Source organism: Zootoca vivipara, chromosome 12, assembly GCF_963506605.1.
Source record: "Zootoca vivipara chromosome 12, rZooViv1.1, whole genome shotgun sequence".
NCBI lineage: Eukaryota > Metazoa > Chordata > Lepidosauria > Squamata > Lacertidae > Zootoca > Zootoca vivipara.
Window position 1 is genome coordinate 41,938,546 of NC_083287.1, and position 27,177 is coordinate 41,965,722.

A 27,177-nucleotide genomic window follows, 5' to 3' on the forward strand; every position below is an offset into this window, starting at 1 on the left:
TTTGGAAATCCCATGTATGGGAGTTGTTATGTGATGGGTTGTTGTTGTTGTTGTTTTAAAAATAATAATAAAACAGCATAAAAAAGAGAATACAAGTGAAGAGAATTTACAGCATGCAAATAATGTATTTCCTTAAACATTTTATCCCTTCTGTGCACACACAGAATGATGCATTTTAAAGTTCCTGCCCATCAAGCCATATTAATGTGCTTCAGAGCCATTAGGCAAACACAACTCTCCTTTGAGGGGCAATTTTAATTAATCTCCTGCACAGAGACAAAAGCAACCAAAGCTCATCTAGAGGGAATAACTTGTTAAAGCCAACTGTGGTTGACAAAAGACAGAGAACAGAGCCAAGAACTCCTTAATCCCTAAAATCAAGAGGAGAACAAAGCAAAAATGAAGAGGGGGGGGAGATTTTGTTGGTGGCACAACAAAACATGTATAATGAAACTTGCCTGCAATCTCTCAAATTCTTGATCAGAAGCAAAATAGTGCTTTTTTCACATGAACTCCTTAACCATTTTGACCACTTGGGTCTAAATGAATACAGCTACAAGTTGGCAAAATGATGATGGGGAAAGAGAAACTGAGTCAACCGCAGCGAATAAGAACTGACGTCTTGGAAGAGTGTTTCCATTTATTAGTGTAAACCACTCTACAATTGTTTTTATATCAAGCCTGCCATTTAGGTCTAGGCTTTATGAGGTGACTGTAAGTGTGCATGGGATCTTTCCAGCATAATCCACATTGTGCTATTTTGCAAGTTGAGTGAGAGACCATGTCTGATCACCTGTGATCAGAGATCTGCAGATCTGGTTGCCACTTTGTTACTGGGGCAAGTGAAACGTGCTACTATTAGTGTCACAAATTCCATAGACGTGTTATGGAAGGGATGGTTGGATCCTGACAAATAATGGAATTGGCAGAGGGATGTTCTGCCCTATGACATCGGATAGTCCAAGGCAGATACCTCCTGCTGTGGAGTTGCCCCAGTGCCTCTTCTGTCAGTGAGGAGCTGCATCCAAAGGAGAAGGCAACTGAAAATAAATCAGATGCTGAGCTGCCACCTCTGCCTCCAAGGACATGGGGATGCCAGCATGATGAAAGCTTGTGGGACCACCCACTTAATGAGTGCCTGTTTGCTTGCCCAGTGCCCGGTGCTGTGTCTGCCTTGTCCTTTAAAAGGAAGGTGCAGAGGACGTGTTGCTTGTTGGATCAACTTCTTAGCTTGAGCTTATACCTCCTTTTTATTTATTTCATAAAATTTTATATACACCTCAAAGCAGTTTATGTACCTGCTGCATCTTGTAACCTGAACCTTGCCTGAATGGTGGATTAAAACTTTTGGCAGAAACCAAACTGGTAGTTAAGAGTCCTTCCTGCAGTGAGGACCAGGACCATTAGTATATAAATCCCTTAAAAGCTTGGGACCAGTTAACTTGAAGGCTCAGCTTACTGGAATTCACCCAGGACCTGCTCAGGAGAGAGTGGACTCTTGTTCACTTGAAGTTATTCACTGAGGCTGCATGGCTATGTCAGGGGTGTTGGTGTTGCATCCAGCATTGCAGACTGAGTAGGCAGTTGAACCAGTTGGCCCCCAAGTTCCCTTTCAATTCTATATTAACAACCCATTTAAGAGTTTTCACCTGTTCCAGAAGAAGCAGGATGTTTTCACACGGTAGCCTATCTTTGAGAGTAAACACACTCCTGTGGCTTCAGTATCTATCCTACATGCAAATACAAAAGGCCATGCCTCTCCTAAATAGTTCATTCACACTAAGGATTTGTCCATTGCTACCATCTCCCATCTCCTAGCAGTTCGAAAGCACGTCAAAGTGCAAGTAGATAAATAGGTACTGCTACAGCAGGAAGGTAAACAGCGTTTCCGTGTGCTGCTCTGGTTCACCAGAAGCGGCTTTGTCATGCTGGCCACATGACCTGGAAGCTGTACGCCAGCTCCCTCGGCCAGTAACACAAGATGAGTGCCGCAACCCCAGAGTTGGTCACGACTGGACCTAATGGTCAGGGGTCCCTCCAAAGTAGAATATACCCTGCTCTACCATCCCCTATGCTGAAATGCAGACTTCATCACAATCACTCCTATCTTTCCACAAGTCCCCACATCATGACTCATTAACCCTTTTGAATTATTTGGTAGTGATGGTAGTTGGTGGCAGGGAAGTTTCACTGAAGTGTGTCAAGTGAGAGGGGTGCTGGGAAATATAGCATATAATCTAATTGGCAATCATGGACTCACAAGAGGGCTTTTGAAGGTGCTGGGGTCTGCAGGGGGAAGGTAAATCAGAAACAATCCACCCCCTTCTCTTCGATTATCAGACGTTCCTGCTGGGTCAAAAGTCCAGTTGTGCATGCAAGGGCACCAACTGGTCTCCATCTGTAGATTTCTTGGGTACCTATGTCCTTGGCATGAATACTAGTGCCATGGAAATTTGCATTTCCTAAATTCCCTATCACCTAGGATACTCCTTTTGCAGCATTCAATACACCAAAGAGAGATAGAGACCCGTGTTCTGATATTTAGAAGAACTTAAAGGGGGAGGGAGAAAGATTATTATAACTTTAGTTGCATCATTGCTTGAAGCCTTGAGTAAAGACAACTGGAATAGGAATGTAGGACGCTGCCTTATACCAAGTCAGACCAATTGTCTATCCTGTCTGGCAGTGGCTCTCCTGGATTTCAGGCAGGGTTTTCTCCCAGCTCTAACTGGAGATGCTGAAATACTGAACAATGATTTGGTCCAAAATAAGGCAGCTTTATACAATCAACATTTGCTACACCCACAAAGGCAATTATTGTGGAAAAATTGGTGCACAGTCTATATACTATGAAAATTTTCTTTAAGATACATTGTACAACAGGGATTCTCTGAATTGCCTTGCTAAATTAATAACTGTGGGGTGTCTCTCCCATGTAGCTATAGTATTAGAAACCACCACATTTTTGCCCTTACAGATTATTCATTTCCAAACCACAGCATTCATACATCCTGTTCTAGATTAATTGTAAATGCTCTGAGACCGGGGTGGGTGGGGGTGGGGATGTTCATGTAGTGTGACAAACAGCAAGCTTTCCAACAGGGACACAAAAGTGCAAAAGACAGAGAATAATCAGTTGTCTATAGGCACTCAAGCAAAGTACATGCAACAGTTTATAATCTGCATTTGCTGTCACCCATGATTTGAAAACATTAGTTCCCATATTAATGTGGAAATCCAATTTCCCTGGGTCTGCTAAAAGGAAATGTCCATGTGAAATGCAACAGAAGCTTATTTTCCTGTGCTCCACTTCAAGCCGCACATGTTTGACAGCAGGTCTTCACATTATTTGCTCATATTCACCTAATGTGCCTTAGCCACTTTAAAAAAAATAAAAATAAAATACGCACCAGTTCTCTTGGATGGAATGCTTCTTCCTGGCGGAAAATGATAAGGCTTACACTCCCTCCCATCCTGGTGCTTCTCAGCAGGGAAACAACTTCCTCTTGGGTTTTTCCTGTTAAATCAACTCCATTTACCTGCAATGGGGGGGGGGAGGGAAAGGATTTTGAATTACCCTGTGTGCAGCAGGTGAAGATTGTTGTGATAAACCAGAGCAGCACAGTATCCTGGTTCACCCATAATGTTAAACTGTGGTTTGTTAAACTATTACTTATTAAACCATGGCTTTAATGCTATATTAACTATGGTTAAAAGATGCTTGTTAATCAAGTTTGCAGTTGGTTTATGAACTTTGATTAACATTGTTTTAAGTTTATTTGTAGTCAATCAAAAGAAAGAAACCGGTTTACAAATGAACAGTAAATTTCTATTACAGGGGTACCTCCGGTTACAAACTTAATTCATTCTGGAGGTCTGTTATGAACCCCAAACCGTTCTTAACGTAAGGCACGCTTTCACATGACTCCCACTCGCACACCAGAGCAAAGTTCGCAACCAGGAGCATCTACTTCCGGGTTAGCGGAGCTAAGCGAAGCGTTCATAAGGAGGAAGATACGTAACCTGAGGTTCCACTGTACATAATCGGACAAAGCATACAGATGTCATAAAGTTCCTAATAATGTGTAAGGGTCTGCGTTATCTTGTACCTTATTACAGTAATAAATTTTAAAACACTCAATTTTTCTACAAAAGGTTATCCAATTTTCTAGGTGAAAAGCAACACACACACACACACACACACACACACACACACACACACACACGTTCTCAAGGCTTGGCTGCTCTCACTTGTGCTTTTAACTCTTCAGTGGCCTAACAAACAAGATCTAAGTGACAGTTCTGCTGTAACTATGATTCATTAACTATGGTTTATGTTAACCATAGTTTAGTCTTTTGCACAAACCAGGACAGCGTAAGCTAGAACTAGGTGACATATTTTATCTTAGGGAAAAGTCATGCCTGTGTTTGGGGCTGAAATTTGGAGAAAGCCCAGCTGCACACAACACAGGGGGGGAAACCGCAGGATTATTCCTGAGCAGCAAATACAGATACAGAGCCCTGCAATGTTTGTCCAGGCAGGCAGAAATAGAACAGCATTGTGGCAACTCCAGCTCTGCTTTTTAATTCACCCCCTCTCCCCATTCTTCTCTCTCTCACTCTCTCTGGGGGCAGTGTGAACAGCCATTGTGCTCCCCTATCAACAAGAGCAATTAGTGGAGAGTGGCACTGCCATGGACCTGGCCTCCAGGCACCAGTGTTGCTGCCACATGCCAGGGCAGTGTATTGTTGAGGTTGGGCAGATGCTGGCACGTTAGCAGAACCAATCAAGCAGTGCTGCCGGTGTGACCACATTGCTCTATCCTCACTGCTCTTTCACACCAGTATAGGGCAAGAAGGCAGTGCCGGTCCACAGTGGTGCCCTTCCCTGCCAGCCACTTCTGCCTACTGCCATAGTTTGTGATGCACTCAGAAGCTGCTACACTTGTAAACAGCCTGAAAGGCACTTACATTGGTAAACATTGGGAGCCACATTCAGAAGCAGCACAAATAAGTTATTTGTGCAGAGCAATTGCGTGGTTTGTTCATAGCATTTAAATAGTAATACACACAAGTCTTTAAAAATCAGCATTTTATAACACATGAGAACACTACTCCTGCACAGGCCCAGGCAATGGTGATGCAATTCCAAAGGCAACACAACCACAGAACTGATCTAGATATGATCTGGGTGCCTGAATTTGGAAAACAAATTACAACTCTGCAAATAACATCCCCATACGAATTGGATGCCAAATAAGTGTGCTTGCTTGTCTGCAATATATCCAAGCACACCCAGGAGCATGTGAAGCCCTGACAGATAAGTGAAACTGGGATACTGAATTGAAACTGACCAGACGTGATAGAAAACATCAGGGAGGCTTTCGTTTGTAAGGAAGTAGCAGAGTTAAGAAAGCAAGATGCTCAGTTAGTAGAAAGCCACAAAATAAATGTGGGTAGAAGTCAGCATAATGAACATACAGGCATCAGAAAATGCTAAAATATACAGCTGAAGAAGAAGCAGAGGAAGGGGGTGGAGCTTGAGATCCACTGGCATTTATCTGTGAGAACTTGCTGCGGGCAAGTGATATCCCAGGAGATTCACTGAGGACAAGTAATGTCCCAGGAAAGCAAACATGGTTCTTTGTTGTGGCTGCTGCTGAAAAGTGTAACAGAAAACCCTGAAAATTACAAAGAACCAGTCACCTTGACTTCAGTGCTCAGCAAGCTATTATAACAGCAATCAAAGAGGCAACAAGAAGCTGTCAGGCTAAGCTTATTTTCACCTTTGTATAAAAAAAGGAAGAAACTACTTTAGAAGAGAAGTGCTATGCACTGGAAGTAACTATCTTTACTTCAGTAAAAGTGATGGCAATATTCAGTAGTATGGATTATGAGCCATGTGGATCATCTAGATCACGGGTGTCAGACCCAAGGCCCGCGGGCCAAATGCGGCCCGCGAGACCTCGCCATGCGGCCCGCGAGACCTCGTCATGTGGCCTAGAGCGCCAGAATGCAGGGGGCGCTGAGCAGCCCGCCCGCCGCCCGCTGCCGCCACTGCCACCGCCGCCGCCGCCCTGTGCTGCCTGGGGCCGACTCCCGCGTCTGCAGGGGGGCGTAGTTGGCCCCCTGCACCAGCCCCTCCCCGCCGCCGCATCATACCCTCTGCCAGCCAATAGGGCTCAGGGGGGCGGAGTCCAGCTGCAGCGGGAGAATTTCTCTTTGCTGGGCTTCCGGCGAGGCATCACGGCGCGCGCCACGGAGCTCCTGAGGGCAGCCAGCGTGTTCGCGCTGCCCAAAGGGCTCCTAAGCCACTGAGACCGCCGCCGCGTGAGTGCCGGGGGTTCCTGTTGGACCCCCCCCCAGCTGAACAGAGAGAGAGAGAGAGAGATCGACCCTACTGCGCAAGTGCCATTCATTTCCATGGGAGTTCGCCCTGCAAAGCCCCCTGAAATGAATGGCGGCGACAAGAGTGGGTCGTTTCCTGAGCCATTGAGCAAGGTTAGTGGCCGCTGGAGACGCAGGGAGGGAGGGAGGGAGGCTCTCAGAAGCAGCCGGAGCCCACCCGGGCAGATTAACCCTTGGGCTGCTGGGTACCATCAGCTCATTCACCCGCTGCCTTTCTTCCGCTGCTTTCGAGAGAAGTCCGGTTAGGCGGCAAGGCTGGAGTTGCAGGCTGATGCAAAGGAAGGGGCTTGAGGAGCTGGGGACGGGGAAAGAGATCTCTGCTGGCACCAGAGAGGGATGGCTGGTCGGGCAGTTTCAGCTCACGGAGGATTGTTTTCTGTTTGAGAAGTGGGGAGGCTATTGACAGGGAAGCGAGCGCTCACTTTCCCTCTGGAGAGCTCAACAGCTGCTCTCGGGCTGGCAGCGCCTTGAAATCAATTTTAAAGAGAGGGAAAGGGGAGGAGAACAAGCGGGGATGGATGGAAAGAAGGCGGGAGGGAGGGAGGGAGAGAGAGGAGGGAGGGAGGGAGAGAAGGAGGGAGGGAGGGAGGGAGGGGAGGAGGACAAGCCGGGAGCCTCTGAGGGGGAGAGCGAGAGAGCTAGGAGACAACGGGGAGCAGCCGCTTTGCAGCCGCCTCAAGATCTCACATCTATACACTCTCCGATCGATGGCAAGGAGGGATAATATTTGTCAGCTGCAGTCCTCCCCCACCTTTTCCATTCTAACCCAAGAAGGGAGGGAGCTAATGTCTAAGAGGCATTTCCTCTCGGTTCCAAAAACAAAACAAGAATTAGCCCATTATAAAAGAGGAGAGAAGAACCCCGCAAGCGAGTAAAATCTAGTCAGAAAAGTTTTAAAAAAAGTTAATGCCTTGTGTTTGCCACATGTGTAATAAACAGTGTTTGGCAATATTTGTATGTTTTTTTAAAAAATTACTCTCTGTTACCAAAAATCATTTTTCAATAAATTGTACAATAATTGTACATTTGAATACCTACTTGCCATTATTCTGACTATGTTTTTGCTTTCAGAGCTAGTTATTACTTACATTATTACAAAAAACAGTAATAATTGAATGCAGTGACAATAATTTATAATAATAAAGAGTGGACACATAGTCCTACAGATACAACCGGCCCTTTGAGGGTGAGCAAACTGCTGATGCGGCCCCCCGATGAATTTGAGTTTGACACCCCTGATCTAGATAATAGAATTGTAGAGTTGAGATGGACTTGGATGGCTGTAGAAGAGGATTAGACAAATGCATGGAGGATAAGGCTCTCAGTGGCTACTAGTCACAATGGATATGTTCTGCCTCCACTGTTGGAAGCAGTTTGCCTCTGAATACCAGTTGCTGGGAATCACAAGTGGGAGAGCAGTGCTGACCTCAGATCCTACTTGTAGGTTTCCCATAGGCATCTATTTGGCTCCTGGCAGAACAGGATGGTGGACTAGATGAACCTTTGGCCTGCTCTTCTTAGGTGGGGCTAACATAAGGCAGTAGCCCAGCTTAGTTCAGTTGGTAGAGCATGAGACTCAATGTAAGACTGAATACTCATTATTCCACCCACCCCCTCATTTTTTTGTATGTTGTTTAGGAACATTATGTGACATGAGAGATTTTCCAAAGTCTAAATGGTCATACATCAAGGAAACCTAAAATACACACTTTTCAGCTGCTGGGCAGCAGTGTCAAGCTGCATAGCTCCTGCGGTTTATTCCAACTCTAAGCTCTCAATATGAAGGCAATGGAGTAGTGAAAGCATCATGAGTTCATAATGTGACAACAGTATTAGAGGACTGCATTAGGAACTGTTGTATTTTCCCTTACAGATCATAAAGCAAAGTGGCAGGCTCTCTGGAGCAGTACAAAATCTATAGTGAAAATACAGAGAGAAATGTGTAAATGCATTTCCCACTTTTTGCTTAAACATTCTTAAATAGAATAGCGTGGGAGGAGGCTGCCATTTCTTATCCCTCCTTAGAAATTACAAAAGAAATGGAGCATACAGGATATGCTTGGCCACTAAAAAGAAGCAGAAGAGGGCTTTGCATGACATTAGCAGGGTAATTTTATTAACCCTCACAGTCTTTCAGCACCATATTCCTCCTCGGCCTCACTTATCAGGAGCGTTTTACATGTTAGACTGCAAACTTTGTTTAGGAAAGACGTGTTCATAACTTTGCATCATTCTGAGAAGAAAGTGAGTAAATAATGGGCATGGCAGTTAGGAATAATTTTTCTACGCAGCATGAGTACCAGCACAAATCAGGAATTAAAAAAAAAAACCTATGAAGGGACAGCAAGTCCTTATGTTTCTTCATGTCTCATGTTTTGTCGCTGCTTGTATATTTAACTGATATATATTTGTAGCACAAACGCTCTATGATAATACTCCCAAAATGGTGTTCCTATCTTGTCTATCTGTACCGAAAGGAAGAGAAAGGTCAAAATTTAGAGACCTGCAGAGGTGCCTGAAAAAACTGAGTCTGACATGGTTTCTTCTCAGGCTTTTTGACAGAAGGCAGAGCCTTCTTCTTATCCCTGGTCTCTACTAAGTGGACTCCCAGTGATTCCTCAAAGAGTTTGGACCATAAGCCTTAAGAAAAGTTTCAAAATCATTGGGGGAGCTCTCCATACTCACCCCCATCTGACCCAGAGAATCACTAGGGGCCCCTTGCCTGGATCCTCTGAGCGAGTGTGCATAGACCCCCCCCCTCCTCTGCACCGTCACCATGAGGGGAAAGTTAAAAATTCTGGGTGTGCAGCTGCACCGAAAAATGCAGTAAGGCCTAACATGACTTCACCCACTGTTGTGTTTGTTCAAAACTCCCAATTAATCGCTGAGGCCTAAGGTAGATGCCCAACTCAGCCCAATGAGGCAGGGCGTGAGCACAGAGAACGTGAAAGCCACTAAACCCCCAGATGCAGCAGTCAGGTTTCAAGCGGTTGGGGCCTCCAGAAAAGCTGCTGAGGAGAAATATAAAATGGCACTGCTGCTCTCCAAAACGGGGTGGGAAATGCAAGCTCCTGGCTCTGTTGCTTCTGTGACATCCTTAGATGACTGTCTGGCAATCAGGCCCGGAACCCTATTACATTCTCCCCTTTCCCAGAATGGCAGGGAAGGAGAGAAAATATGATGAAAAACAAAGGGGGGTAATGGAAAACAAAAACTAAAGAGAGAGACAAGTGCTTCTCACAGGGAGAGATGCGAAGACCCAACTGCGCCTAGCAACAGGCAATGTCTGTCTAAAGAAATGGGATTACTCCCACCCCACCCCCCACCCCAGAGAGGACACAAGAATCTGAAGACCCTGCCTGTGTCCAGCAGGGGGAGTTATCCTTATCAGGAATGTCGCCCCCTCCATCTGGTAAAAAATGCTTTGGAAAAATGCAACTGTTTAATTAGCCAAGGTTTCTCATATCTGTCTGCCTAGAGAGATAACAAATGGAGTTGAAGAAATGAGTGAAATTCACACCATTGATGAATTTCCAGTGCAAATTTCATTGAAAGCATTGGTCAGCCTCAGGAAATTTGTGAAGAAAACAACAACTAGGATCTCACTTCCAGGATCTGAGGAACAGTTCTTTCACAGATCAGTGAGAAAGAAGGTATTCTGAATCAACTAAAGACCATCCATTCTTACTTCCCTTTCCTCTCATTGCTTCCTCACTTTTCTCCCGTTTCTGTTGCTCAATTTGAGACTGTGATTTCTAATCTACACATTCCAATAGAATTGCCCATATCCTCCTCCTTTGTTTTGACTGTATATTTATCCCCACAAGACAAAAACTCGGATGAGGTTAAAGCAGGGAACAATTCACTGGGGGAAAGGTAGAAACATTATCTGAAGCCAAACAATTACAAAACTCATTAAACTAAAAAAATAACCTTGCAAGAGCTCCAAATATGTTAAATATACACTATTCAAGAAATCGAAACAATTCTAGGTCTTTCCTATAGCAATATCAGATAATAAAATTAGCATTAGGAAAAATGTATTGCAATCTTACATTCTCCCCTTCCAATTTTATTAGATTTCTATATTTTTACCCTTTGGTGCAGTACTTTTGTACATACTAATTATTATTAGCTACACTCATTCAGTCAAGAAGTTGTAATAAATTTAACAATTTACTTAAGTTACATACTTTTTATCTACACAGATTTCCCATAAACCCTCTGCTTCCTACATTCTGATGTCTATGTACCAGCTTCCTGTACTTTTCCAGTCTCATGCTAGTACCGGTACATATGTATGTTCCCAAAGGACTGGCACCAAGCATCGCAACAAAGGCAGATCTAGGGGCGCAAAGCTTATGAGGTGTCGTAACTATGACATCCCACAGAAGGTGAAAGGCTTGGGGGAGCCAGATTTTGGCATTGCACAGGGTGCCACTGAAATTTGAGGTGCCAAGTTCTGTTACTGATCCCAATACCCCTTATATGCATGTCTGATGCTGCACTCTTCATTCTTTAATATGGAGCAGGCAGGGACATCTCAAATTCGTGTGACAATATAGAGCAGCCAGCACCAACCTGGGGCCCTCTAAATGCTTTGGACTTTAACTCCCATCAGCCGCAGCCCACATGGCTGTGACAGTTAGGACTGATGGGAGTTGTAGTCCAAAAATCTGATGTTGTATAGACAGGAAAAACCCATCTGCTCTATGTCAGTATGAATATATTTTTCTGAAAAGGCTGAAATGAATCACCCTTTAGGGAGAATACCGTTGCAGGTGGCGGGGAGACAAAGAAAGAATAAGTTACATAACTGTATAGATTTATATTGGAAATGCAGCCTTATGCCTTATCCCAAATAACTTGTGATACCACACTGTTCATTTTGTTTACCAGAATAGAGCCACACACACACACACACACACACACACACACACACACACACAAACCCCTTAAGCACACGAACAAAGCAATAGATGCCGTATCCAATTATTCTCTCCCAAGTCAAAACTGAGGCATCCAACAAAATAACAAACTTTCAAGATGAGACTGCTTTTTGCAAAGCTGCTGCCTGGAATATGAGTGTTTATTAGTATTGTTATTCAGAAAGCGCGAAGACCAGAAGACAATGCCCTGGGAAACTACCAGCAGAGCAGTAGAAAATTCATTGAAATGATATACAAAAGCAGGCAATCTGCTGAAAGGACTAATAGAACTCCCTAACAGCTTTGCAACATTTCATCACCTCAATGAGTCGGTCACCAGCCTTTAATCTTCCATCTTGAATAGCTGCACCTCTTGGTAGGATGTTTTTCACGTAAATAGGAGCTGAGCCGCCAATTGGAACATCTCTAGAAGTGATGCTAAATCCTAGGCCTTCTGTACCTGCAAAAATGATTTTAAAATGCTGTAAGTTTCCCAAGTCCATCTGTGTGTGCTTATATATCTATATCTATATATCTATTCACATCAAACATCACTCTATTATACCATGAGTACAATTAAATTCACAGTTATTTGCATGCAATGCACATAACACAGAGAGACTTGCACAAATATGGTGTAAATTTTAATCTGTTTTAGTATTTTAACTTCTTGTAAGTGTTAATATACAGTTGTACAGTACCTTGGTTCATGAACAGAATGCATTCCGGGAGTCTGTTCGACACCCAGAATGGTTCAGAAACCAAGCTGTGGCTTCCGATTGGCTGCAGGGGCATCTGCAGCCAATCAGAAGCCGTGGAAGCCACGCCAGACATTCAGCTTCTGAAAATCGTTTAAAAAACGGAACACTCACTGAAACGTACAAGTGCTGAAGCATTCAGCAACCAAGGTATGACTGTATTGTATTTTTGTAATTTTATGGTTTTAGGTAAAGGGACCCCTGACCGTTAAGTCCAGTCGCGGATGACTCTGGGTTTGCGTCGCTCATCTTGCTTTACTGGCTGAGGGAGCCAGTGTTTGGCCCCACACAGTTTTTCCAGGTCGTGTGGCCAGCATGACTAAGCCGCTTCTGGCGAACCAGAGCAGCGCATGAAAGCGCCGCTTACCTTCCCACCGGAGCAGTACCTATTTATCTACTTACACTTTGACGTGTTTTCGAACTGCTAAGTTGGCAGGAGCAGGGACCGAGCAACGGGAGCTCATCCTGTTGCGGGAATTCGAACCGCCAACCTTCTGATCGGCAAGCCCTAGGCTCTATGGTTTTGACCACAGCGCCACCCACTGTCCTGGTTTTATCTTCTTGTAAATCACTTTGTTGTTTTTTTTTACAATCAAGCGGGATATAGGCCTCCAAGCTTTAACTTCAAACACACATAAATGATTTTGTAAAGCTTTATTCTGCCAATCTTAAATGTCCCCATCTTTAAGAAGTGGCTACAATGAAACAGAACAAATAGTAAAATCTCTGCTACTACATTTTACAACTAAAAAGCTTACTGGTTAAGTCATGTCTTTAAGGATAATTCAGACAAAACCAGATAAAAAAATCAACAAGTTAAAACAATTTTTATTCATAGCAGCTAGACTAACAATAATCAAACAAATAAAAAACTTAGGGGACATTCTAATGAATCAATGGTATCAGAAAATAAGGTCTATTGCGTTATTGGGAAATTATCTCTGCAACTGAAAGACAGGAAACTCTAAGAAAAACTAAAGGCAAATTCCAGACGTTCTTGTGACCAGTAAAACATGCAGCAATTTACAAAAGCCATCCTATTGATCTGATAGCCACAGAATTAATACATAAAAACTGATACCACCCTAAGAAATGATCTGGATATACCCATCCAGACATACCTATATTTATGTCAACCCTTATCAACAGGCATTAAATTTTATTTTTAAATCACAGCATAAGAACATGTTCTTAAATATAAGATAAACACTTAAATACATCATGATACTATCTGTCAGGACTGGAAAAGGCTTGCTTTACAGCAACTTTTCCCCGAAAATACACCATTAAAGCAGCTAGAAAGCTGCCTTATATTGTCAATCCACTTAGCTCAGTATTGTCTAGGCACTGAATTAGCAGCCATTCTCCAGGGTCTCAAACAAGCCTGTTTCGAAGCCCAACCTGAAGATGCTGGAGTTTAAACCTGTACTTTTCTCCAGGCAAAGCATGTGCTCTACCACTAAATACAAGCATATCCAGAAGTAAAAAAAAAAAAAAGGAAGTTGCTTTTTGAGTGTGAGCGAAGGGAATTAATACCTCACCTGCCTGAGACTGAGATAGTGCATGTTTATCAGGGATGGGGAACCTGCAACTGTCTGGATTGTGCTGGACTACAATCCTAGCCAGCATGGCCAATGGGCAGGAGTTAAAGGTGCTACAGGCCACCAATACCTAAATGGCCAAAAGGGCCCTATCCCTCCGTGGTGTATATAGATTTTTTTTTTTTGCATGAGACTCGAGCTTATGATGAAACACACACACACACACACACACACTCTCTCTCTCTCTCTCTCTCTCTCTCTCTCACACACACACACAACCCTAAGCCCAACCCTTCTGAGCAAGATGCAGAAAACTATCTGGATGTAAACAACCCATAAGAGAAACTACAATGATATTACTGATCTGATTATATTGCTGTTCCATTTTTACTTAAAATTACTTTCTCATCTCAGCAGTTCCCAAGGTATTTTATAAATAGTATTAAAACCTCTTCTGCCTCTGGAGCAGAATAATTTTTTTGCATGTTTGAAATTCATAGTGTTGATAGATTTTGTGCTATTCCAGAGGCAGGAGAGGTTTTCATACTTTTTATGAAATACCTTGGGAGCTGCTGAGATGAGGAAGTAAGTTTAAGTCAAGGGACCTTACAATAATTTCAGAATAATATCCTAGTAGTTTACCTAGAAGCTTCCTAGTACATCTCCTGTGCAAGGATGGAAAACATGTGGCCTTCCAGATGTTTTGGATTACAACTCCCATCGAGTCCAATGGTCAGTGATGATGGGAGTTTAGCTCTACAACATTTGGAGGGCTGTATCTTCCCCATTGCTGACCTATGGGATTACTAACATTCATATAAAGAGATAGTATGCAAATGTCATAATCACTATACTAGGAAATAGGTTTCAAATGACCTATTCAAAGTAAGGCTTCTGTGGATCCTGTTATGTATAATAACCAGACAAACTGAAAAGATATGCCACTCTGAGTTGCCTGGATGAAGAGTTCCCCAGAAAAGAGCCAGTATTGTGTAGTGGTTAGAGCAGAGCTTTCTAAACTGTGTGTCGTGACACATTAGTGTATTGGCTGCATTGTGTGGATTTGTTGTGCAAACACTCCCCACGCTCCTCCCGGGGCTGGAAAGGTGTTTGTTTAACCTCCAGTTTGCTAGTAAAACTGAACTACTGTGTCGTGGAAATGATGCATGTCTAAAAAGTGTGCCACCAACATGAAAAGCTTAGAAAGCTCTGAGTTAGAGTGTAGAACTGGACCTGGGGAGGCACAGGTTAAAATCCCTGCCCAGGCATGAAGTTCACTGGGTAACCTTGGATCAGTCATCATGCTCTCCCAGCCCAACATACATCTCAGGGTTGTTATTGTGAGGATAAAATAAGGAAAGAGGGAAACTGTTATTCTACACCAATATTGTATTGCCTGCAGTGTTGGAGGAGGGGGGTAGGGAGGATGTGCGCATCAAGTTACACCAGAGATGATGGACAAATTGAATAAATATGAGCATACCGAACATAAGGGGCTATTTCCAAATACCTGTGTCCATGGTACTGCTTTCAGAATAATGCCTATGAAGCCATATGTATGTACCTCCTGGAAAAGAGAGTGAGCAACTAGATTTCTGTGCAATCCTGTGTTAGTATGGGGAAAGAATTGTAGCCTACAAAACCAGCACATCAGTTATAAGGCAGAAACCTTCTCACCAGCCAGCTAATTTTCTATGTGTGGGGGAAGGGGAGATGCTTTGGGGTTTGTTTCTTGTGTTTTTAGCGCAGGGAAATATTCAGATCTGCACCCTCCCCGCCAACCCACAAGATGGTAAAGTCTTAGGAGAACTATACCAGATGATGTTTTAAATCAGAACTGGATATTATTTATCTTCTGATAATACTGATGTGGCTGCTGGGTGAATTGTTATGTTTACTAAGATAGGCACACCATTTATACATTTTGCTAATTATTTGAACTTGTTTTAAAAAAATCATAAATGTCATAGTTCCAGGGCATGGTCTGAGGACACAGGATACAACCACCCTGCTCAAACTCTCAAACTCCTGGATGGGAGGCCACCAGGAAACCCTATATATGCTGTCATGAGTTCAGTCACGGGGGAAAGCTGAGACATAAATTAACTAAATAAATTGAGCTGGCATGAACTATATATATATATATATATATATATATATATATATATATATAGGCCAGACAGTGTGTGCAACTGCTAATGCTGTTCAGATGCCACTCAGCTTTGAAAAATGGGTGCTCACTCAAAGATCCCCCTCCTCTTCACTTGAAAAACCACTGTGCTAATACCAGAAAGGAACTTTGCATAGTCTCCATCCATTAACTGATTATTATCACAGAGTGTTTTCATGTGGGGCAAGCTGGAGTCCCTCCAAGTCCCCATCTTCTTTTGACTTAAGTGCTTGCAACCAATAAAAAGTGACACGTTGTTGCAATTAGTGTTATTCGCAGTCTTGTGTCTAATTAATTTTTGTTCCTGCTTTGTGTGCTAGGGCTTCCAAAAGCAGAGTACTGGCTGCTAACATGGTGAGACTAGTGCATTGATTGCTTAACACTCTGCAATTCCCTGACCATTCACAACCCCCCCCCCTCCTTCCGTTTTCCTGGTATTTACTATTTGTTAAGAACATAACAATTTGTTATGGGTAGAAGACAGCCTGGATTTTCCTAATGAAACTTTTCAGCAGGTTCCCACTTTGGTTTCTGTTGATTAAAGCTATCTTTATTTACGGTACCCACCCACCCCACACAAAAGAGAGACAGAGAGAGGTGGGGGTCATCATTGAGCAAATGTCTTATTTTGGGCAGAGTGAAACTTTACGGATTATAATTATTTTTTTCATTCTAAAGGCTTTCTAGATACAAGTGAAACTGAATAAGGCTGGTGAGAACATTTTTGACAACCCAGTTCTACTTCCTCAAATCAAAATACTAACTGTATGAAAGCACTCTTTTAAAAAACAACACTGTGTAGTCTTCAAACATTCTTCAAACAGCACTGGGGAATCCATGCTTGGCACCTATAGAAACAGGGCCGGCTCATCGTAGACCCCCGGTGGCGCAGGGCACCATGGCACCGGCCCGCCAGGAGGGCACCGCGAGCTGCGCCCGCCCGCTGGCCGGCCGGCCGGTCCGCTGCGCAGCTGCGCGCGGCGCCCACCTGCCCACCGCACTGGGAAACGGGGCGGGAGGGCGCCGGAGAGATCGTGCTGTGTCTGCCCGCCCACCGCGCAGCAGCGCCGCACCCACCCGCCCGCCGCGTTGGGAAACGGGGCGGAAGGGCGCCGGAGAGATCCGGCGCACCATGGCGACAGGGGCGCTTAAGACGGCGCTGTATAGAAAGAACCTGAGTAAAGTTAAAGTGGCTAATCCTTCCCTCTGTCCCTGATGATCCTACTACCTGGAGTTAACAGTAGATCAGGGATATCCCCTCCCCCTCTCCCCTCCCTGGATTTTATCCTGTTCCGTGGAACAAAGAACAGAGTTTTTGCAGCAATATTTAGGTGAACAAGTAATCCCCTTGCCCCTGAAAGTTAGGCTCCCCCTAACTGTGTGAGTAGATTGCAGTCTCCTGAAAGTTGCCCACCCCTGCACGTTATCATCCCTTGCCCCAACTGGTTCCAGATGGCAGTCTATTTACTTTGCCTCTGAATACCAAGGAATACCTTATCTGAAGAGTCTTACTTTTGTGCTCTGTTTCTGGAACCCATAACATGAACCCATAACACAAAATGATGGGAGCAAGACTGAATATTGGGAGCCACGTATTAGATAGACTTTAAATCTAGGTCAGATCAATGGCACATAACTACAACATTTCTCTTTGGCACTGCTTGGGTCAGAAGAGTAAAACGCCATTGGAACTGAGGTCAATTCCCCACCACCACCCAGGATATACTAATATTTTTCTTATCAACTGGGATTCTAAGAATTCTAACAGTAGTATGCAGGCAGTACAAATGAGTAGTGTGTGTTTGTTGTCCATTATGCAAGTTCTCCATTCTCAGCTTTTAGTGGAATGTATAGAAAAAGTAAAGATCATCATCTTTAGATTTTCACCCGGCAACCAGAAAGCTTTTAGCACAGTGTATGAAAAGTGTGCCACATTTGGCAAAGGCGTGACAGATGTAAGAATGCCACATAAAAATAGAGCAATGACAATGAGGATAGGTTGATGATTATGGACCCATTTGTATGCCTTTTTCTCCCCAATGAGGTGCCATTTTGCTCTGATTTAGTGAATTGTTCGTCAAACACAACTATTATTTGTCTGGTGTGCTTCATTAGGTTTCCATTATACTGCCCCCTAAAAAAAAACACACAACTATTTGGAAGGGAGAGAAACTAAGCACTGTACTATCACATAGATCAAGATTATTTTTAAATTATACCCTTTTTGAAAGGATTAAGATTTGATTTTAAGATCCTATTATATTGGAGATCCACACCTCTAGAATTCTGCATACACAATCACAGTAATTGTGTGCTGAAATGACCAGTTAGAAACCTGAACTGGTCATTGGAGAAAGAAATTACTGCAGCTGCATGCGCAATCAATGTAATTACACAAAGTATTCAGAATGCCTGTTTGCTGAAAAATTGAGAGAATTTGGGCCATTTTGCATAATCCACAGCAAAGGACGTGTCCTCTAGGCCCGGAAACTACTTAGTCACAGGTGGCCTTCTGTTCTTTTACCAGTTTACTCAGAAGAAAAATTAGCCAGCCCATGTTTCAACTCTGTAGCATTGTTGCTCCAACCTTGCACCACCACTCGCAAAATTTCAGCATTGCAGAGGTCATATGTAATAGGGTAAAGGATGAGTAGCCCCCATGACATCATGACAGGAGAGGTTAGTTTCTGAAGTTATGTTGCATATCAGGCTGAGAATGGATGGAAACGGATTCAACTGGCTGTTGGGTACAGCTGGAACAAAACCACGTTTCCAGCCTCCAGACCAGACGGAGAGCATAATATGGTTTTAACACATTTGTCTTGTGAATTGACGGCTCTTTTCCAAGCTTTCCTTTAACAACTGAACGTCACTGTTGATACTATCATTGCTGTTAATAGTTAAGGAGTGCAAAACCCACTTCAAGCCTTTCAGGCCCAGCCCTACCATTAGACAGAGCTACCCAGGGCAGCTGATTCTGGGTGCTATGAAAGGGGAAAAGCAAATGATAAATGATTCATTTTGCTATTATTGTATTTATACTGCCAGGAAGTGTAAGGAGATTTTTTTTCTGCCTCTGGTGCCAAAATAACTTGGTTGGCCTTGAGTACTAAATAAGTAAAGCAACAAAGGTATATTAATAAAAAATAAAAAATATCTAAAACAGGAAATGTTACAATTTGCTATTGTTCGTACATAAACAAACAAACAAACAAATAGTAAAATGCTTAAAATACAAGAGAGTCAGAGCACACTGTTGGCAAAATAATGTTATTATTGCAAGGCAGAGAAAAATAAATCTAATCACCAATCAACATTGCAAATAACAATTCCAACTGCCAGGAACATTTCAACCCTTCAGTATTCTTCAGCAGCATGTAACCGTAAATTAGTGGATTAGCTGCTCCAGAGAAAAAAATAATCCATGATTGTCTAAATCAGGAATCATGTTTTGAATTTTAAAATATTACATTTCCTTTACTCTATAGCCTAGTTCACATGTCAAATTAAACCACAGTCAAAATAAACTACAGTGGTGCCTCGCAAGACGAAAGTAATTCATTCCACGAGTCACTTCGTCTTGCGGTAATTTCATCTTGCGAAGCGCGGTTTGCTGCGGCAAAAACAAACAAACAAAAAACCGCCGAAAAAATTTGACTTGTGAAGCGCAGCCATAGAAAATGTCATCTTGCGAAGCGCCGAAAACATTGGAAAACACTTTCGTCTTGCAAGTTTTTCGTTGCACGAGGCATTCGTCTTGTAGTACACACTGCTGAAATCACAAAAACATCACTTCTCCCCTGCTGTCCCCATAATGCCAGGAATCCAGCCATGGTCTGGCCTATCATATCATCCAAATCTGGGCTTCTCTCGAAGCAAACCATGAGCAGAAGCCAGTGTATGTTCTTGACTTAGCTATTGTAGTTTGTTTGGAGAGAAATAAACCATTTGCTCAGATTCAGATGACATGATGTGCTAGATTATGTCTGGTTTCCACACGGTATGTGAGGAATAGAGGAAGAATGAACTTCTTGCCATTTCAACAGTGCACATTTGGAACATTCCTCATTCATAGTAAAATAATAGTACAGTGGTACCTCGGGTTAAGAACTTAATTCATTCTGGAGGTCCGCTCTTAACCTGAAACTGTTCTTAACCTGAGGTACCATTTTAGCTAATGGGGCCTCCCACTGCCGCCGTGCCGCCAGAGCACAATTTCTGTTCTCATCCGGAAGCAAAGTTCTTAACCTGAGGTACTATTTCTGAGTTAGCGAAGTCTGTAACCTGAAGCATCTGTAACCCAAAGTACCACTGTATATTTTAACTATGGTTTAATGCAGTTGCAGCCAATGTGGTGCCCTCCATATAGTGTTGGACTCCCAAGTCTGTAGTCAATATAAAGAATAAAGGGATTGTGTATATAATTTAATTAGAAGAACACAATTATGAATCATTCCACTTATGAGTTATTTTGTTCACTGTTCCAAAGTTTCTGTATGTTTTTCCCCCTTTTATTTTTAAACGTTTGATTACATACAAGCAAAACTAAATATGGATAGTTTTGGGTTTTTTTTTATAAGCTACTGTTTCTAATTTCCATATTGCTTCTTGAGCACTACAAACATAAACTCAGGCTGCAAGATGCCTTGATCTAGCCCTGCTTTGGGTAAAGAGGAAAATCTGGTTGCTGGTGGTGTCAACCTAACACTTCATCATGACTAAAGGACACATAGAAGCAAGGGAGGAATGTGCTTGGGAAGAGAAAAGGGAAGGCTATACAAGAGCCCCTGGCATTCACTCTTTCCCTTGACCATCACTAGGATACTGGGAACAGTGGCTCAGTTCACATGTCATAAGTAAATGGTTTTCTATGAACATGGAGATCACATCCACTCTGCTTCTCCACTAGCACAAACAGGAGCAACAAAGCATTCTCTCTATTTTAGCATTTGTCTGAACCAGAGATTGTGGTTTGTTTTAAGCCAGGGATCATGGTTTGTTCCAGGAACAGATCTTGGCTTCAGATCATGGTTTGTTAGGAGAAGAATGAATCATGACCCATAGTTTGGAAACCGCCTGAAGACAGGATTGTGGTTTGTTGCTCCCACCCACCTCCACTAAGAGAGGAGTGAAGCAGGAACCACTTGTGTGTTCATTGTAAAACATTAATTCTGGTGTTGAATGTTCATAGTGGATCCACTGAACTTAATGGACTTTAGGTAGTAATGACTAACTAAATCCACTGATTCTAACGAGTTTATTTTCAGTGTGACTTAATCAGATGCAAAAAAAATGCCATCAAACTTCATGCTGCAATGTAGATTAATCTACGTGACACATTAAGGGGATCTTTTGTGCACAAAATTGGCTGCAGGAGAAGGAGGCAGGAACGATATGTGGAAGATTCTTCAAGAGTCCAGACTATGGGGAGTCTGAAAAATAATAATAATTAATAACTGGGAATATAATTTGGTCTTTTTTGTTTTAGTTTGTTGTTTTTAATTGGAATATGATTATGATTATATGTTGATTGGCTGTTTTAATTGGAAATTAATAAAAATGATTTAAAAAACAAAAAACAAAATTGGCTGCAGGAATTCAGTCTTGGGTTAAAGGAACTACTACATATAAACGGCAAAACTGGCAAAACTGCAAAAGCCCAGTAACATTAGAACGTCAGCAATAACCCCAAATCTGTATGCTAGACGTTCAAGCCCCGACCTTTAACAAAAGATAAATAGATATCAATTTTCATTTAGAAAAAGCCAACAAACATTCTGCTCTGACAGAAGCATATTACTGACCTTCTCTTCTGACTTTATTAAACAGCTAATTCCTATGAAAGATCAGGTTATTTGAAAATGCCAAAATGGCAATAAATATTAAGAAATCATAATGGAAGCAAGCACAATTACCGTAGGACTATCCCACTTTGTCATGTGAGAAGACATAGTTCACACAGCCTGCAAAAAGAACAGCTTTAATAAGACTTCTCTCTTCCCAAGTCTCTTCCTTATATATCAGAGAGGAAGAATTTGCACACTCTAAATCATTGTTCCAAATAGACTGGCTAAATAAGAAGAGAACTTCATGATGATGACATATGTATGTGTATGTGCATTAATGTGCCCGCAAGGAAATTTTAATCTAATGACGGTAATTGGTGAAATAACTGCTGCCTGTTAGCTGAAAAGAAAGCACGTTTGTTAGGTTTCTGTAAAGCCTGTCATATTATAATATCCTTCATTAAAAATAATCAAAGACAATCAACATCTCCATTCTGCTCATATTTATAATAAACTACTTGGGGGTATACTTAAGCGCTCTGCTTCATTTGTTGCGCCACATGCATGCACTCAGCATAATCAAATGAGAACAGGCACAAGACATGTATCTTTCCATGGTGAACATTAACAATAAAAAGCATCTGATGTGAAGGGGGATCCTGTCTGCTCACGTTGTACCAAATGTCACTGCAGAAGACACTTTCCAGATATTATGTGGTATCATACAGAACATTAAAACTGGGATCTGAAGAGTCCCATCAGCATTAGCATCAGCTAAAATATTTGGAGGGACCTCCAGGACAAGATGGTTTAGTGGGCCCACTTAACCTGTAATAGTCGAACCACACAAACTTAAAATTGTCTGATGCTCGCAGACCATCTGGCCTTCTTGGGTGCTCTGCATAAAGCAAGAGGGTAATGATGTTGGCATGGTGGACACTTAGTTAGAACAACCAACCTCAGCTTTTTTTTTATTGGAAGAAGCAGAAATGGACTTGAAACAATTATTACCAAGGTTGTAACATCATGCTTATATTGCTGTCAAGAAGTTAATGGTTAGACTGTTGTAAGATGGAGGAAGATGGTTGTGGGATTGGCCTTCAAAACAGTTCGGGAACACCAATCGACATAAAACATAGTGAGCAGACCTCATAGATAGCTCACCATCTAACACCCATCTTGCAATATCTGTTTCCAGTGAAGTTTCCTGGTTCAATTCATCATGCTTGTTTTGACCTTCAAAACCCAAATGGGCTTAGGGCCTGGGTACTTCATCTCAATGGACATTTTGTTTGGTGGTTGCATTATAAGCAACTGCTAAATCAAGTTAGAAACTGAAAAAAATGCAAACATACTAAATTGAATTCAACTGATGTAAATCTAATCTCTGCAATCAAGACGCAAACGCCATATTTTGGCAGAGCATTAGGCACACTTAAAATGCATTCACTATAATGAGATTACATGTCATGTGCATAATTCCAGATTGGATTGTAGCCAGTATTCACTACTCTAATTAGACATTCACAATCTTAACTCCAATAATTGAAAAGACTTGATATTTTTGAAGCAAATTTTCCGACTGAAATAAAGTAATGGGAAAATCAAATATAAAATTTATACCCCAAATATATAGTTAAAAAAATACTTGCTATGTGTCAGACACAATTTTAAACCATGCTTTAACAAAATAAACCTCAAAGATTATAACAATAAAAATATGGCAACCAGAACCATTTTTAAAAGCAGCATAAGAATAAAAATACAACATAATCAGGAATTGGGACACTAATTCAAAAAGGTCATTTCCATGATTGCCACTCCTCTGACCTCAAAAGATAGGGTGCTCCAATAACGATCATACTGCATAGGCAAAATACATGGGAAAAAGATATCCAGGTAACTAGCTCTTGAACCACAAAGTCATTTCAAGAAAAGCATGAGGTGATCAAATAGTGTTTGTAAATTGACCATGGAGAGCAATTCTGGTTAAAATCTGGAATATGCTTCTTAGGGCGGGCCCCAGTTACAGCAGACTAGCAGCTGCAAAATAAACCGTAGTTTTCCTTAAAGACAGTTTCACATAACCACAATGTGGTAATTACGTTCCACTTTGTGCCAAAGCAAAGTGCTAAAAAACACTATTTTTATTTTTATTACTGCTAAAAAACACTATTTTTGTCCACTACTTAGTGCTGCAAAGTACTGCAATTATATAAACCGTATGATCACTATTTCCATTGCTGACTAAGAAAAATCAGATTCCTGTGTAATGTCCCAGTGGTGTATTTGTAGGCTTCTTCTTTATCTGTTCCATTAAATGTGAAAAATTGGTAAATCATAATACTGACTGGGTTTATATTTATAAGCACAGCAATTCCTCACTCAGCTAGTCACAGGGTTTCTCCCGCCCCCCTCCAAGCATGTCATCTTAAGCTGATGGCCTTAAGTATTTTTGAAGGCGCATCAACAACAGAAGCAAACTGTCAACTCAACCTTATGTCATCCAAGTTTGTAGAGCTTAAAACCCAGTAACCAGAAACAAGCAATCTGGTAGTTCACATGAAGTTCACAGAAAATAGAACATAATCATAGAAGGAAAATAACATCACTGATCATTATTAAGCCACAGTAAGAGTCCCCTTTGATGTGTTCCATGTGAAAAAAAATCTCATAATAAAAATACAAAATGACTGGCACTAAATTTAACTATTACATGCAAATGTAAATAAATAAAAAATGCTTGCCAACAGCAACACAGAAGTGGCATTGAGAAGCTAGCTGATATTTCTTCATTGCAATGAAAAAAGACCTTACAGCTACATACTTAATAACTTATTTTCAGATAAGATATTATGACAAATACACATTACACCTTGTATTCATATATTCACACCTTGCAATTCAGATATGCTCACACATTAAAGGTCTGATTTAAAACACTACACATTTACATCCTTGTGTCACAATCCACCTATCTGGGACTTAATAAGAACTCAGTTGAGAAATATTTGACCTAGACTCTTGGAAAAGATTGGTGCATACCACTGGAAACACATTAGCTAGGTTTTGTATGAGCACAGTGAAATTTCTGACCTTTTCTCTTTGACTCCTATCTCTTTGAAATTTCCTTTGGGTTCGAATGAATTTAACCAGGTGGCATGAGGGTAAAGCATGTTGAAGAAAATGCCAAGATTCTAAAAGCGCCCCAGGGCCTCACATTACTAGCTGAATAGTACTTTGCATTTTGACCAATATTCTCAGCTTTGCTAGAGGTGTAAAGTACTTTTTATAGTCAATAAGCTTGATAATGGAGTCAAAACCATTTAAGTTGTTTCAAGGTCCTACTTTCCTTATGTCCTCATAAAGAATTTACCCAAACCCAGTTTATGTTCTACACTGCCATGAAGCAGCATAGACAAGGGGCATTGAGTTTTTCAAGATATGTATTAAAAATATGATCTTCTTTAATACATATATTGTATTAATACAAGATACGGTAAAGAGATGATAAAGAAGGGCTGGGGAAGCAGTGGACCTGGCAGTTGTCATAACCTTCATCATCCATGACCATTTGCCCAAGATGTCTAGAGCTGATGGGAGCTGCAAGCCAACAGCATCCAGAGGACCACAGGTGCTGGAACAAATAAATGTGCATTCATTTCATATGCACCTTTATATGCCCAGCAGGCAGGAAACAAATTTGCTTACCTTTCCTCAGCTGTATATTGAGCCGCTTCCCTATCTTTTTGGTATTATAGCCAGTGCTTGAAGTGGAGGCGAGGACATTTTGTGGTGATGATGCCAGGCCCAGGGGTGGTTTTCCTGATGAATTCACACTATGAGGTAGTTGTGTGTAAGAGTCCGTCTGATCTGCTTGATGGCTCACTCGGGGTATTCTTTGTAATGTGTGAAGTCCAGTGTGATTAACACTCTTATTGTTCATATATTGGGAATCGGGGCTAAACCGACTGGAGTAGTGAGCGTTCTTCTCACTTTGTGATAACTGTTCATATTGCTCTTTCTTTGCTGCCGGAACCACATGGAACCAAATAATGGGTGTTCGCATGGCTTGACGGAACATATGCTGTGCTCTAGGTTTGAGAATGAATGAGAAATTAGCAAATTAAGACTGGCAGACTAGAAGACATTACAAACATAATTACTGATGTTAATTAGGCATCATGAAATGACAAGACATATTGTTGAAACTAAACTGTAAACTAAAAAGGCTGATTTTCTTGGAGTTATCTGCTACAAATGCCTTTTCTTCTAAAAGTATATTTCTTTTAGGGCAGCACAAGTGTTGTTTTTTTAAAAAAAACTTATTTGATTAATAAATGTGGTTTCTTAAAATTAGCACAAGGTTTCATGTCCTTTTCTTAAATATTATAAATGATGACTTTGAGATTTGTAAGCAGCCCCCCTTTAAAATCTCCTTAATTCAAAATGTAGGTGATCTAAGAATATGATATGTTAACTTCCATAAAAGTTCATGGTAACCTACTTCAAAATAATATTAAACTGTCTAGTTAGCACTTTCTGTTAAATTATAACATGCGTCCCACAGATGGAAAGATTTTCATGCTAAACTTTTTGTATTTGAGCTAGTTGCATTCAATGGCACAGTTAAGAAGTCACACTAAATTATGATGCAGTGTTATATATCAGCCATATATCAGCATTATATCAGCCATAACATGACTTGGTCTCATGTAGTCCTCCCTCCTTTCTCATGAGCAAAGGGAAGAGAATGAAAGCTTCAGCTTTCAATTGTTGAATTAGGCATAGATTCTAGGAATGTCAAAATCAATAAAATATTATTTTTACTGTTAGATAGATAGATCATTTATTACGGTCGGAGACCAGCTTATAAAACACACCTGGGGGTACAATCCCAGAAGGAAAACAAACATTTTAAACATTGTACAACAGTAAATTTTTAATTTATAAATGTGATGAGCATATAGCCACTTAAAAACTTTGAGGTAAGCTACTGCAGAGATATGACCCAGAATCACCCGGGGAACCGAGTTCCGGGGTTATTTTTACTGTTGTTCATTTAAAAAAAGGATCAAACCATAGTTTGTTCTAATTTAGAAGAAATGTGCTACGTGGGGGGAAATAACCACATGAGCCCTTAATAGCCCATTAAGAGTTTACAGTATCAGATCCAATGTCTTCCTTATCTACAATGTTGCTCATAATAATAATAATAATAATAATAATAATTTTATTTGTACCCCGCCCATCTGGCTGAGTCTCCCCAGCCACTCTGGGCAGCTCCCAATTGAATATTAAAACAATACAGCATTAGCACAATTACAAAAATCACAAACAATACATAAACCACATCAAAAAATACACAACCAAATGGAAAACAATTTCCACATAAATCAAAAACTAAAACTAAGAATACAGCCTTAATACAGTTTAAAATGACATAGGTAAAAAGTAACAGGAAGTTAAACAAAAAACAAAACAAACACAACCCACCAATACATTGTGGAGCTGTTTTTGAGAAGCATTCTACTACCTTGCACAAAAGTTCGTGGAAGAGTATTACTACAATTTGTCCTTACACAC

General features: G+C 41.4%; 1 protein-coding gene across 4 annotated transcripts in view; it reads right to left on the reverse strand.

Moving 5' to 3' along the window:
* PARD3 (par-3 family cell polarity regulator) overlaps nt 1-27,177 on the reverse strand; it is a 568,363-nt gene that overhangs the window by 218,339 nt on the left and 322,847 nt on the right. For all 4 annotated transcript variants that reach the window (XM_035129016.2, XM_035129014.2, XM_035129013.2 and 1 more), the window contains 3 exons: nt 25,303-25,685; nt 11,657-11,796; nt 3,411-3,539 (listed from right to left, as the gene is read on the reverse strand). In XM_035129016.2, coding sequence (XP_034984907.1) covers nt 3,411-3,539; nt 11,657-11,796; nt 25,303-25,685 — 652 coding nt within the window. The remainder of the gene's footprint in view (nt 1-3,410; nt 3,540-11,656; nt 11,797-25,302; nt 25,686-27,177) is intronic.